The sequence below is a fragment of the Lepisma saccharinum genome, chromosome 1 (genome assembly GCF_977018435.1).
Source record: "Lepisma saccharinum chromosome 1, izLepSacc3.1, whole genome shotgun sequence".
NCBI classification, from domain to species: Eukaryota; Metazoa; Arthropoda; class Insecta; order Zygentoma; family Lepismatidae; genus Lepisma; species Lepisma saccharinum.
Window position 1 is genome coordinate 116,469,389 of NC_139229.1, and position 12,782 is coordinate 116,482,170.

The window sequence follows — 12,782 nt, forward strand, 5'->3', positions numbered from 1 at the left end:
GAGAGAGAGAGAGAGAGAGAGAGAGAGAGAGAGAGAGAGAGGGGGGGGGAGATTGAGGGAGAGAGAGAGAGAGAGGGAGATTGAGGGAGAGAGAGATAGGGAGATTGAGGGAGAGGGAGATTGAGGGAGAGGGAGATTGAGGGAGAGAGAGGGGGAGATTGAGGGAGATTGAGGGAGGGATAGAGAGGGAGATTTGGAAGAGAGAGAGAGGGAGATTTGGAAGAGAGAGAGGGAGGGAGATTTGGAAGAGAGAGAGAGAGGGAGATTTGGAAGAGGCAGAGACGGAGATTTGGAAGAGACAGAGACGGAGATTTGGAAGAGACAGAGACGGAGATTTGGAAGAGAGAGAGAGCGGGAGATTGGGGAGAGAGAGAGAGAGAAGATGATGAGAAGTCCAAAGTATTGCACGCATATCCTATAACGCCGCAAGGGTAGAGACAGAATGTCTGGAAGTGCTTAAATCTGTGCACCTTAAGCGAACTCCTTTCTGGGGGATTTCCCCGTGGGCCAGGGGGGAGGAGAGGGGGCAGGAGAGGGCACGGCTTGACATCGGGTAGCATGCATAATGGAGGCCCTTGGGACTCGACGATGGCAGGTAGTCAATTTGAACCCTTTCACGCAAGGTCGACGTCAAAATCTCCTCCCAGTATCGTCTTTGTGACGCTCCACGGGGGGCGAACAAAGAACGATGTTGCTCGGGATCTGTTTTGCGTCTCAAAGGTGGAGGAAAGGAGTCGATGGGATAACAGCGAAAGGATTAAAACAGGAGGATTAAACATGAAGCAGAATAAAGAAGACGAACCACTGGAAAACAGCGTGAAATAACAGGAAAAAAAAACGAATGGAAGAACCACAGAGGAACGAAAACGAATTCAAGGACCTTGAAAATTTGACACAAGGCAATATTATTTTATGATGAGTAGAGCCCAGAAGTTCAGGCATTTATTTTCGTTAAAATAGACAGGCCAAAAGTCATTTATAATGTGGAAAATAGGCACAAAAATGAAAAAAGGCAAAATAAACCGAAAAAGGCACATTTGGAAAGTGCTTACTTTTATCTATAATTGCTGGCAAAATGTTAAAATCTACATTGGGAAGAGCATTTCAATTTTCTCCGTCTTGATTGCACATAACTACAAGGTGTTTTTTTAAGTTCTCAACATTCATTGATAGTCGTCTGTCAGAGAGAATATTTTTCATAATAGAAATTGATTTTTCAACTTCGACAGAAGTTATTGGAGCATACATAAAACAAGCTAAAGTAGCTGGACTCATTTTGGGTAACAGCTTTTTCACCTTTTAGAATATCACAAATTGTTTTCAATTGTTTCAAGTCCTCATTTGCACTCACTACCCGTTTGCACTTTTCCGCAACAGCTGATCACTTCCATCATCTGCTCCATAGATTCCTCGTATAATTTCATGGATGCTATAATTGTAATTGTCTCTGGAAATGCACCATAATGTGCAAAAATAAACTTGAATAGCACAGGAGTTTTTTCACTTCACGAATTGAAGCCGCTTCATTTTCTGGAAGAGCATCTATCACCTCACTGATTATGTTAGCATAATATATAGCTGCTGATAAAACTAAGCTCAGATGCAACTTCCTTAAATTTTTGGGTTCGAGAGGGAGATTTCAGAAATATCTTCTTTATGTTCGAAATCAACCTGTCCACTTCAGCAGTCAATCATGCACAAGGATATGTTAACCGAAAGGCAATATCCTATCTGAGCATGAAATACATTTTTCTCACACTTTTCTCCTTCAGCAATGTTGAAACATGCATGAGTTCAATATTACTTAAATAAGGCGAAAATTATTCACATAATAAACGGAAGAAAAAATAATGCCAACAACGTTTTTTGAGAGAAAAATAATTTATATACACATATTTTTTAAAAAAAATGGCCAAATTTCATTGAAAAAGGCAAAAATAGGCATTATAATTAAAAATAGGCAGTGGGGTCCCAAATAGGCAAAATGAAAAGGCTTCTAAAACATTCGAAACAACATAAGAAACGTATATCCGGAAAAATTTTATCAATATATGCAGTAGATGAAAAGAGGCATTTTGCCAAACTTCCGGGCTCTAATGATGAGATATGCACGGTGGTGAAAGAGTAGGTTGACAAGTCTTTCTTTTGTGTTTTTAGGTTGGTGATTCGTAATGGCGGCCAACTTGACAGCCCAGTACAGAAAGTGGATACTGAAGAATTACTCAGAAATGGTGCGCCAGAAGTGGAGAGAAACCTTTCACACTTAACAAAATATAACTACTGTCACCCTACTTTTGCACCACCCTGTATATCGTAATTATCGATCTCCTACGCTCACACAATGATTTTGACAGCAAAGTTGACTACTTGTTTACACAATACATAATTAACTTATTTCCATTTTAGTACTATGATGTAACATTAAAACATAGGAAAGGAAACGCAAAATTAGTGAATATTGCTACATACATAGCAATATTTGGTTAACACACTATTTACATTAAAATGGTGAAAAGTGATGTACTACTTTCGAAGGTGGTACACTTCTATAAAAATATTAAGTATCAAATAGTGAACATGGTATCAAGGGTGCATCCAGGTACTTCACAGGTAGCAGCAATGGGAATGAAGATTGTATCTACCCAACTGCGATGACGTAGAAGGGACAAGCAGCCAACCTCTATAGTTTGCACTAAACTAGTAAAAACTAAGTATCTCCTGTAGCAGAAAACAATGTTCGGTTTTCTATCTATTCATAATCAATCCTATTCTAACTGTTGAATCAAATTGAAACAGCTATCGAATGCAGCCACATCATTCAACAGTTGAAATAAGAGTTAAATCACAATGATGGTTTGTTTACCATCCAAGTGTTGAATCCATATTTTCCTGCTCAACTTCTCTGTGTACTCGACTAAATTTCGTTAACAAGCAGTAATCCAATACAGTCACTGAAGCGTATAGAAATCGACAATACGAAGACATTCTGATAGATTTCAATGCTCGATTCTCAACTATTAACTCGGAGAAACCACAAATTTCCAAACCAATCTTGTTCCAACAGCTGGATACAAGCAATGGCCCTACCCTGTTCACAACTGTTGGAACAGATGGCCCACATACATACAAATAGCAGAGTCTTTCTCCTGATGATACAATGAGAAATCAGTGAAATATCCATAATTTAAGAATATCTAAATGAGCAATGTAAGCGATTTGATTTATCTTATTTAGTGTAGCTTTTCTCCCAATTTTGGCTAATCGCGACGATGAGAATCAGTGCTGCTATCATGAAATTGATGAAGGGACGAACGCTCATACTAAGGTCTGGATTCTATGTAAGCGGGAAAATATTGGAAAACGTTGAGTTAGAAATTAATGTTACTTTTGCTGTTTGCCAATTTAAATGTACAGAACAACATATGTAATGGTTTGTGACCAATCTAAAGGAGATATCGAAGTAACTTGAACGATTAACAAAGTACCAATGAAGGTGAGCAGAGCCATTTTCCCTCTTTACAGCTGTAGCAACGTGCATCCATTGCAACTCAACCCTACTCCAGCTGTTAAGTACTCTGGGGATGCATCCTTAAAAAAAATCTGAAAGAAGCTCTCAGGATATTAGAGACTAAATAGCATGCAGTACTTGAGAAGAGAGATACAATGAAGGGTATACGACACCTTGGTGACGCCAACCTTCATGGCCTTCCCATCCAGCGGTTGTGGCATTGGCTTCCCAGGTCTCTTCACGAAGGACAGAAACAGGTGGCGACAGAGCTCTTCGGGTGTGCCCACCTCCAGGTACGTGTCCATGAAGCAGCGGAAACCCTCGTAGTCAATGTCCTGCTCGGAAAGGAACAAACCCGAAATTATTACAACACGATCAGAGGATATAAATTATACAATTACATAATTATAAGGGGTGATCAGGATGATACTTTCCAGACACACTGTTCGCGTACGGAACCTCAGTCTCCAATGGTTTCAAAGTGTGCCGCTCGTCAGTCTCAGTTAGATATACACTGGTATTATATGTTGAGGTCGCGAACAGCAGTCCGTGCACAGTGTTGCCACACGAAGGTAAAATTCTCTGTTTGCAGAGATATTCCGATCGAATTTTAATATAAAAAGATAAATTCGATTAAAAGTACCAAAATTTCAAGCAAATTTGAAGGCATCATACTCACTGTTAGTACAAATATTGGTAGGTTCCAGTTTCATATCCATAATGCTTTGCTGTCTCTTCTAATTTCCACACCTTATATTATAAGCTTGCCCATATGTCTATTTATACCTCTATTTTGTTTATTTCACGTCGCTTTTCTACATCCTCGGTTAATAGCGACAATGAAGATGAATGATGAACTTATGACACAGATGATGGAACAAACACAATTGCGCTGTCACCGGCAATAAAAATGGGACACTTAGTTCCTGAAATACCCGCTTCCCTGCAATGCGTTCGTTATGTGTGCTGCCTAACTCTACGGCAGTGGTAGAAGATGCCATTGAAAATGTGTTACTAAAATCCACTTATCCCCGGAGAGTTAGGAAACTACTTGCAGTGAAGCTAGAATTTCAGGATCTAAGTGTCCCATTTGTATTGCCGGTATCTGGTACATTCGTGGCTGACGAGGGTTCGAACCTGTGACATCTGTTCCAGTAGCGAGGAAGCATGCATGTGATGTGATGTGATTAATTTGCTTAATTTTTTTTATTATTTCTAAGACCATGGGCCAACGAAAATACGATATCTTATTCCATGATTTTTTTGGATATATATATATATATATATATACATATACATATATATACATATACATATATATATATATACATATACATATACATATACATATACATATATATATACATATACATATATATATATATATATATATATATATATACACATATATATATATATATATATATATATATACATATATATATATTATATACACAGGGTGTCGCAAAACTCTTTCAAGAACGCTTGGGTGCTGGTAGTGGTAGATATCATAAAAACAAGTAACTTTTCCCCATAAAGTTTACCTCAAAAGCGCTTAGTTTCTGCGCTATAAGAGCTTAAAATCTATCCTGTACGTATGCAACCCAACACAGCAAACGCTTGCTGTGACATAACTACCGGGCGCGCGTGGCAGGGTTGCCACTAGCGTTTCTCGTTAAGAGAGACGACTTGAAAACAGCAACTTGGGAGTCTTGCCTGAGCAAAATCTAAAACATTAATGAGACTTTGGATGTTGTAAGAAACATTGACAGTATTTATAAACTGACCAAGACAAATATTGGGCAGACTAAAATTCAAGATTACTCATTCTAAAATATATTCATAATTGATTGATTGATTTGGTTTATTTTAATTCGCTTCTCTGCCACCTTTGGCTAATCGCGAAGATGAGGATGATATGATGAAATAACAAATGACAACAATGTCTATGCCAGGATTCAAATCCGAGACACCTGGCGCCGTAGCGAGCTGTGCTAACCACATCACCACGGAGTGTTTCGTGAATCATGCAATATCAACAATTGCAAGGGACATGTGAGATAGGACGTGAAAATGACGTACAGTGAGAAGAATAGAAATTCATAAGAATTATCCAGGAAATTCATCTAGATGTCAGAATCTCGCTTGTTTGCTACAAAACGTGGTTTCTAGGGTGAACTAAAATTTGACATTTTGGTGCCTTCCGAAAATGTTACTCTTACATTTCAATATTGATATCAAGTTCCTACAATGAATTATAAATATGTACAATTTATGACGTGTGCTTAATGGTTTCCTTTTCATTATTTTTTTTCACGTTCGATGATAAGAATGGGAAGTAAAGACACAACATGAGAAAACTAATTCCCACGCAAGAAAAGAGTGTAAATTACGAGGATTTCTCTTGATGTACCAATATCAAGCGATATCGTTAAGTGTGGAACAAACTAGTACAGGCAGTTTGTACCGAACTCAATGAAATATTAATTTCTTCCTACAACTTCTTTAATAGAGCATTCAAGATGAACCAGTTTGAGTGGAGAGAAAGAGAGAGAGAGAGATGGAGAGAGAGTTTTTAATTCGCCATGTTCCTAGTATTGCAAATAATTTTCAAATAAATTGTAATAACATTGCAGTCTGCATGTTCGAAACGAGGCAGCAAACATATCATGTTTACATTTGTTCGTTCGTGGATTTCCCCTATCTCAGGTGTCCCTTGCAATTGTTGATATTGCATGATACACGAAACACTCCGTGGTGATGTGGTTAGCACAGCTCGCTACGGCGCCAGGTGTCTCGGATTTAAATCCTGGCATAGACATTGGTGTCATTTGTTATCATCCTCATCTTCGCGATTAGCCAAAGGTGGCAGAAAAGCAAATTAAAATAAACCAAATCAATCAATCAATTATGAATATATTTTAGAATGAGTAATCTTGAATTTTAGTCTGGCCATTATTTGTCTTGGTCAGTTTATAAATACTGTCAATGCTTCTTACAACTTCGCAAGTATCATTAATGTTTTGGATTTTGCTCAGGCAAGACTCCCAAGTTGTTGTCTTCAAGTCGTCTCTCTTAACGAGGAACGCTAGTGGCAACCCTGCCACGCGCCCCCGGTAGTTATGTCACAGCAAGCGTTTGCTGTGTTGGGTTGCATACGTACAGGATAGATTTTAAGAGCTTATATCGCAGAAACTAAGCGCTTTCGAGGTAAACTTTATGGGGAAAAGTTACTTGTTTTATGGTATCTACCAGCACCCAAGCGTTGTTGAAAGAGTTTTGGACCATATATATATATATATATATATATATATATATATATATTATATTGATTCGGTTCTTTGTCGTGTGGGAACGAACTATGGGCATCTATCCTAAACGCACGGCCATGCAATTAGACGGTGGTAGAAGTTCGCGCTGTTGCCACGTCGAAGCACAACCCCGTGTGTTCAGAGGTTTAAGAGAATGGAAGATCTCGTTGTAGAGTTGGTCTTTGTAACCCATGTGATTCAAACTGACAGTATTTGCTCGAAAGGTCAGGGATGACGCAAAAGCGCCCCGGAGAGAAGTCGGTCTAACGTTCGAACTAGGCAACGCAGCCCAGTTGACGTTGCCATAAAGTGCACGGGAACCAGCAACTTTGTCCCGCTCTCGCTTTGCTTTTCCCATATGTGACACCAGCTCAATGCTGCCCAGTCGCCTATTTTCATGTCCGTGCGTTTAGTTAAAGAAGGTCTAATACTATGTTGTTGATACACTGGTGATCCTGACTACGGTTGTTGAGGTACCCTGTAACTGGCGGGCTTCTAATTGAGGAGAAGGATAAATAAATGGATGCCCCAGAGAGGAAAATGGAACCTTAATTCCTCTTTCCCACTCATAAGAGTAAAAATGGATGCGCCCTATCAACCTTTTCTTCTTGGTTTGGTTTATTTTACATCGCTTTTGGCTAATCGTGAAGATTAGTATGTGTGATGATATGATGATTTTGATGATGGGACAGTCACAAAGAACACCGAAGCTCAGGCCAGGATTCAAACCCGGGACCCTTGTCGTCGTAGCGCGCTGTGATAACCACTCCGTCGCGGGGGTCGGCCTTTTCTTTTCTAGGTTCGGAAACGTTATTCAGGGGAGTTATAGTGAAGTATATAAGGGACTTGCATCATGGATAGTGTCAGGTACACTAAGAAACTTATTGTTGATTCAGTTACTGTAATAATTAAAACATTAAACTTTATGATTAGTTATGCTTTAACCCGACAAGCCATGACGGTAACAGAGAATCTCTTGTTCCCGACAAGGTAGTGACTTACATGATACGTGACTCGAGAAAGACGTTGCAATGTACAATTTAATACAGTATTTGCAAAAGGCAATTAAGTTTGCATCTTTAGACACAGTTATGAAAATCATGGATATGAAAAACACAGCGTTCAAGTTTCCCATGTTGACCATACAGCATCATTACCTCTCTCTTTATATATCGAGAAAGGTACGCAAAAAACAAAATTGAAATTTTAATATGGAACCATTTCTCAAAAAGCAGGAGAACGTGCGACGCTTCACTTACATTTGAAGGGCTTGATCACATGCGTCACGTCATTTTTCTTCGAGTTGGCGACATAAATGAGAAAGAAAAAAAATGGGGAGGGGGAGGACTTGAAGAGTTCTCATCCCGTGTCCCACTTAACTGTATGCGGCACTGAAAGTGATGAATGGAGCTTCATTTGTCATTAAAGCATTGGTTTTCCCTCCGGGGATCTAGTAACACCGCACTGCACCATTTCTCGCATGTGCGGCACTGCCGAAACTTGTAACGCAGGGTCTGCTTTATGCTGTGAAAGGGTTGAAAGCTGGAAGCAAGATGCCAGTTGTGATGACAGTTCTTGAACACTTTGTCGGACCAGTTTAATTTCATAACGGTATTACTGTACACAAAAAATATCAATTAAGCCGATCAAAGATTTTTTTCGTACCTCTCGCGAATTGGGTCAGTTAATATACTAATTTTTACATACATTTCACTTAGTGTTCCTAGTGCTCCTCCTGACTTAACCAGTGGTTAACCACGGTGCAATATAAAGCGAGCATTAAGTTGAATGCCAAAAACAAAGCTTGATAAATTTTTCTCCAAGTCACCATCGAACTCCACACTACTCCCTCTCTCTCATTCCTTTGTTAAGTTTCCATTAAGTTCAATGAATGCTCAGATAGGCTGAACAGACCATAGATTAAAGTGATATTCGAATGACTGTGCCACTCTCACCCGTACAATGTTGTTGTTTCCGTAGACTACCGAATCAATTTAACAGCATCTAAAGCCGAATAGATATATTCAGCTCTTATTCGTCTTTTATCACCAACCTACAAAACACACTACAGTCACCGGCAATACAAATGGGACACCTACAGCCTGAAATATACTCGCTTCCTTGCAAGGCGTTATGTGTGTTGCCTAACTCTACGGCGATGGTAGAAGTTGCCATTGAAAATTTGCTATTATAATCCACTTATCGCCGTAAAGGTAGGCAACACACATAACGCCTTGCAAGGAAGCGAGTATTTCAGGCTGTAGGTGTCCCATTTGTATTGCCAGTGACTACAGTAATTCCACTGAGCAAAGAAGCTCTGTTTATATTGGTTCTGTTTTGTTTGTTTTGATTGATTGATTGATTGATTGAGTTGATGTTTTAAGTCCACTTTATGCACAGTAAGGCTAATCGGGACTGGGCCTACAGTTTAAAGTGGGATCCGAACCATATGTGCCTCCACTGGGTATCGAACTCGGGACCCCTTGATTACAAGGCGGCGACGCTACCACTGCGCCATCGGGGAAGCCTTTTTGTTAGTTTTCTTAACATTAGTCTACTGTTTTACTATAGTATCTTACCGGTTTAAAACAAATTATGCTGTACTAGAAATTTCAATAAATAAATGTACCTCTGTCGAGAATTGAATTTTGATTACAAGATGACAAGTTAACTATTACACTATCCCAACTCTATATCTCTCTTTCTACATTACAAACTAATTTACACAATTCAGACAACAATTAATTACTAAGTTTATCAACTTCGGAAATTGAATTAGCAAGTATAGTTTAAATCCAGTTATATATTAAAAAAGAAATGGCGGAGATATGAATTTCAATAGTTTGTATTATAGCGCTGTAGTTTGTTTTAAGCCGTGGAAACAAGCTCATTTTACTTAAAATGAAACACTGAATCTGAAAATGACCATCAATTTTAAGCATGATTAGTTGATCACCTGGCCGCCATATTGGAAAATGGAAGCCGACTAAGGAAAGAAATTTAAAAAAATGAGTGACGTAAAAATATGAAGAGACCAAAATTGTAGAGCGGAAAAAATCCTATAAGAGAGTGCATGCATATTGTTGCGAATCGCCACCATTCAAGGTTACTGCATACGTATTTTCACAAACGAACAATCTGCAGGCATCTCAAAATTACGAAGACCTGTATATTGTTTGCGATCGTTTGCATTCCTGCGGTCGCGGCATCGTTCTATAACTTTCCTGAATACCGGCATAATTCCTTGAAGGACTCGCCACTGGCTGGCAGCAACAAGATTAGTTATCTCCCAGTGTTTCCCAATCGCCAACAGCCGGAAGGGGCAATTACGATGCAAACAGCCTCATCAAGAATCCACAAAGATCAATTGCCGTGGCCTGGCCGGAAGATAAGTCGCAATCCCTCCTTGCAGGAGAGCTCGGGCCGACACCGCAAGCACTTCCCTGGACTTCTGTCCATCCGCCTTCCCCTTCCATCCTCCCACACCAAAAGAAGAAAAAACGAGGGTCCTTGTCTGCTCCCTCCCCGCTGACCCGTTCCGAAAATAGCTCTCGATTCCAAGACCGCGGAAGAAGCTTTGGAGACGCCGGGAGTAGGTTTCTTGGTCGTTTGGCACGCTGCCAAAATTCCCAAATCACCCCCGTTCCTCCCCCCACTCTTTGCTGATGTTCAAAAGCCCCGATTCTCCAATGTGTTACAAGGGTATGCGGCGGGATTCTAAATGGGTTCCCTTTCATAGGAAATTTTCCGATGGAAGGAGGGAGAGGAAGATAGCTAGAGAGAGAGAGAGAGATGCTGATAAAAAGAGAAGAAAACAGAGAAAGATGGAAAACGAAAACTAGATGAAGGGAGAGACAAAGACAGAAAATAGAGAGAGAGAGAGAAAGAAAGAGAGAGAGAGAGGAAAGGATCGTTGATTTCTAAACGAAGAAAAATAACGCCATTTTTGCACGTTTGGAATATAACGCTTGGTAGATTTTTAGGCACGCCCTCCTCCGGGTGGCTCTCTTTAAGTAACCATATATCACAGTTATATTACCGCCATTATCTGTGTTGAAGAAACCAATTCCACAGACTTGTAGGTTTTCGATGCAATCATATTCACCCAACCACATTAATTAAAAATCTACATCTTAATGTTCCAAATGGGAATATTTCATTCCAAGGGAACCAATGTCTCCTTTTTTACTTCGAGATATGCATAATGGCGACAGTGGTAGCATAATTCCTTTCCCCACGGAAATTTCTAACTTCAATTTATTCTGTTCTCCGTATAGTGGTGCGAAGCTGTGGCGACTCTTCCAATATTTCAGTGCTTTTGCTTGTTTCTTGTGTACGTCATATCCGGAAGCAGCGGTAGAGACATACAAACTTGCATGTTTAACGTGTGGAATTTCTCATTAACAGTGCACATACTGTGCAGTCACAAACAGAAGCAGTCTGAAGTTTTCAACAATAATGAAACATGAAGTTCTAATATGAATGAGCTACTGCACTTTTACTGTTAGGCAGTAGTGGTTTCTGCCTATTCGCACGTGCACACCCAAATAAATCTGTAATGGAAATCATTATTATAGTACTTATTCGTTGAACTCTATCTCCTTCTAAACATCAAATGTTCCCACGGCGCTTCACCAAGAGAGGTGGTGGAAAAGTACTCAGGGAGTGTTATCAACCCGCGTAGACCGAGGCGCGCTCGCACAATGCGAGTTTCGTTTCCTCTGACGCTGTTGCAGCAGTCGCGTAGAGGACGCTGATTGGGTCTTCTGGCCTGGGGATTTTGCATCAGAAGGAAACCCATGGACGCTGCGGTCGGTGTTTTAGCAAATGTAGTGTTGCAAACCCATTCCATTCGAGACCGTGGGACGGAGTCGAGGGAACCCATACATCATTGCAAAATTAGGGATTTTTTTTAGAAATGGAAAATTTCGATTGTATATTGTCCCTCTCATTCTGTTCCGAGCATGGCAGGGGCAAGAAAGAAGGGGAAGTGGAGGAGGGCGACAAAGCGAAACTGGTGTTTTAAACATGTCTGATATTGTCTTTGCTTAGTGCATCTTGGGCAAAATAAACTGTCCCTGTGGCGCAGTAGCCGAACTATCAACTCGCGCGGAGGGACCGTACATCAATCAGTCAACGGTTTTGCATTGTGTGCCTGATACTGCGTTGCAAAATTGTTTAGCGCTGTCAAATTATCGTTCCTGTTTCAGTGCAAACTTGTTTGATTTCTTGATGAATAGGGAAACTGCACATAGCGAAAGCAGAGACTTAATATTTAACGTTGTTGATTTTTTAGAGGGAAGTTAGCTACAAACCTGTAGCAACTGCAGTAATATATGTATACGGCGGAAGGGAATATAAAATTACGAAGCACGAAGCAGGGCAGTGTGGGCTGAGTGAGTACTGTCATTTTCTTTAAGATTTATTATTCTCTTGATTCAGTTTGATTTGCTTGGTTCGATCAGTCTGTCATTAGAAATTAACAACAGCTAGATAGATTACAACTGATTTCCTCCATTTTGTAGTTGGATCGGCTACTTTGGTGTACGCCAATGATATTCTTCTTCTTGTTCATTAATATCAGCGGAGCGGGGGAGGAAGTTTTTACGAAATATTTTGCAAGTCGACAATAGTGTTGATATTGTAGATCGGTATTTCTGTTTTGAGTGATTCTGTCAGTTTTCGAATGCTGAATTACATATTGCACAATGACATCTCTCTTCTCGTGATTAGCCGGAAAATTTCTGAAATATTTGAAATTTGTAAAAAATCAGTGTTAAAAAATCATGAAATATAATTCTGTGAGAGCCTCATTTTCAGTGAAAGGTGATCAAAACTTGGGTTGCCAATATATTAAGCATCATTATCTACTGATAAACGGGTGCTAGTATTTGAGAAAGGTGATTTAACACTTCTGGACGCGAGACACTGAAATACACACCAACAGAGCCAGACCACCAGCA

The 12,782-nt window shown here is 39.9% G+C and overlaps 1 protein-coding gene across 7 annotated transcripts in view; it reads right to left on the reverse strand.

The window, feature by feature from the left end:
• Dgk (diacyl glycerol kinase 1) overlaps nt 1-12,782 on the reverse strand; it is a 506,799-nt gene that overhangs the window by 81,174 nt on the left and 412,843 nt on the right. For 6 of the 7 annotated variants that reach the window (XM_083137145.1, XM_083137133.1, XM_083137139.1 and 3 more), the window contains one exon: nt 3,682-3,843. In XM_083137145.1, the coding sequence (XP_082993271.1) occupies nt 3,682-3,843 (162 nt within the window). The remainder of the gene's footprint in view (nt 1-3,681; nt 3,844-12,782) is intronic. The other variant, XM_083137160.1, reaches the window with a different exon arrangement.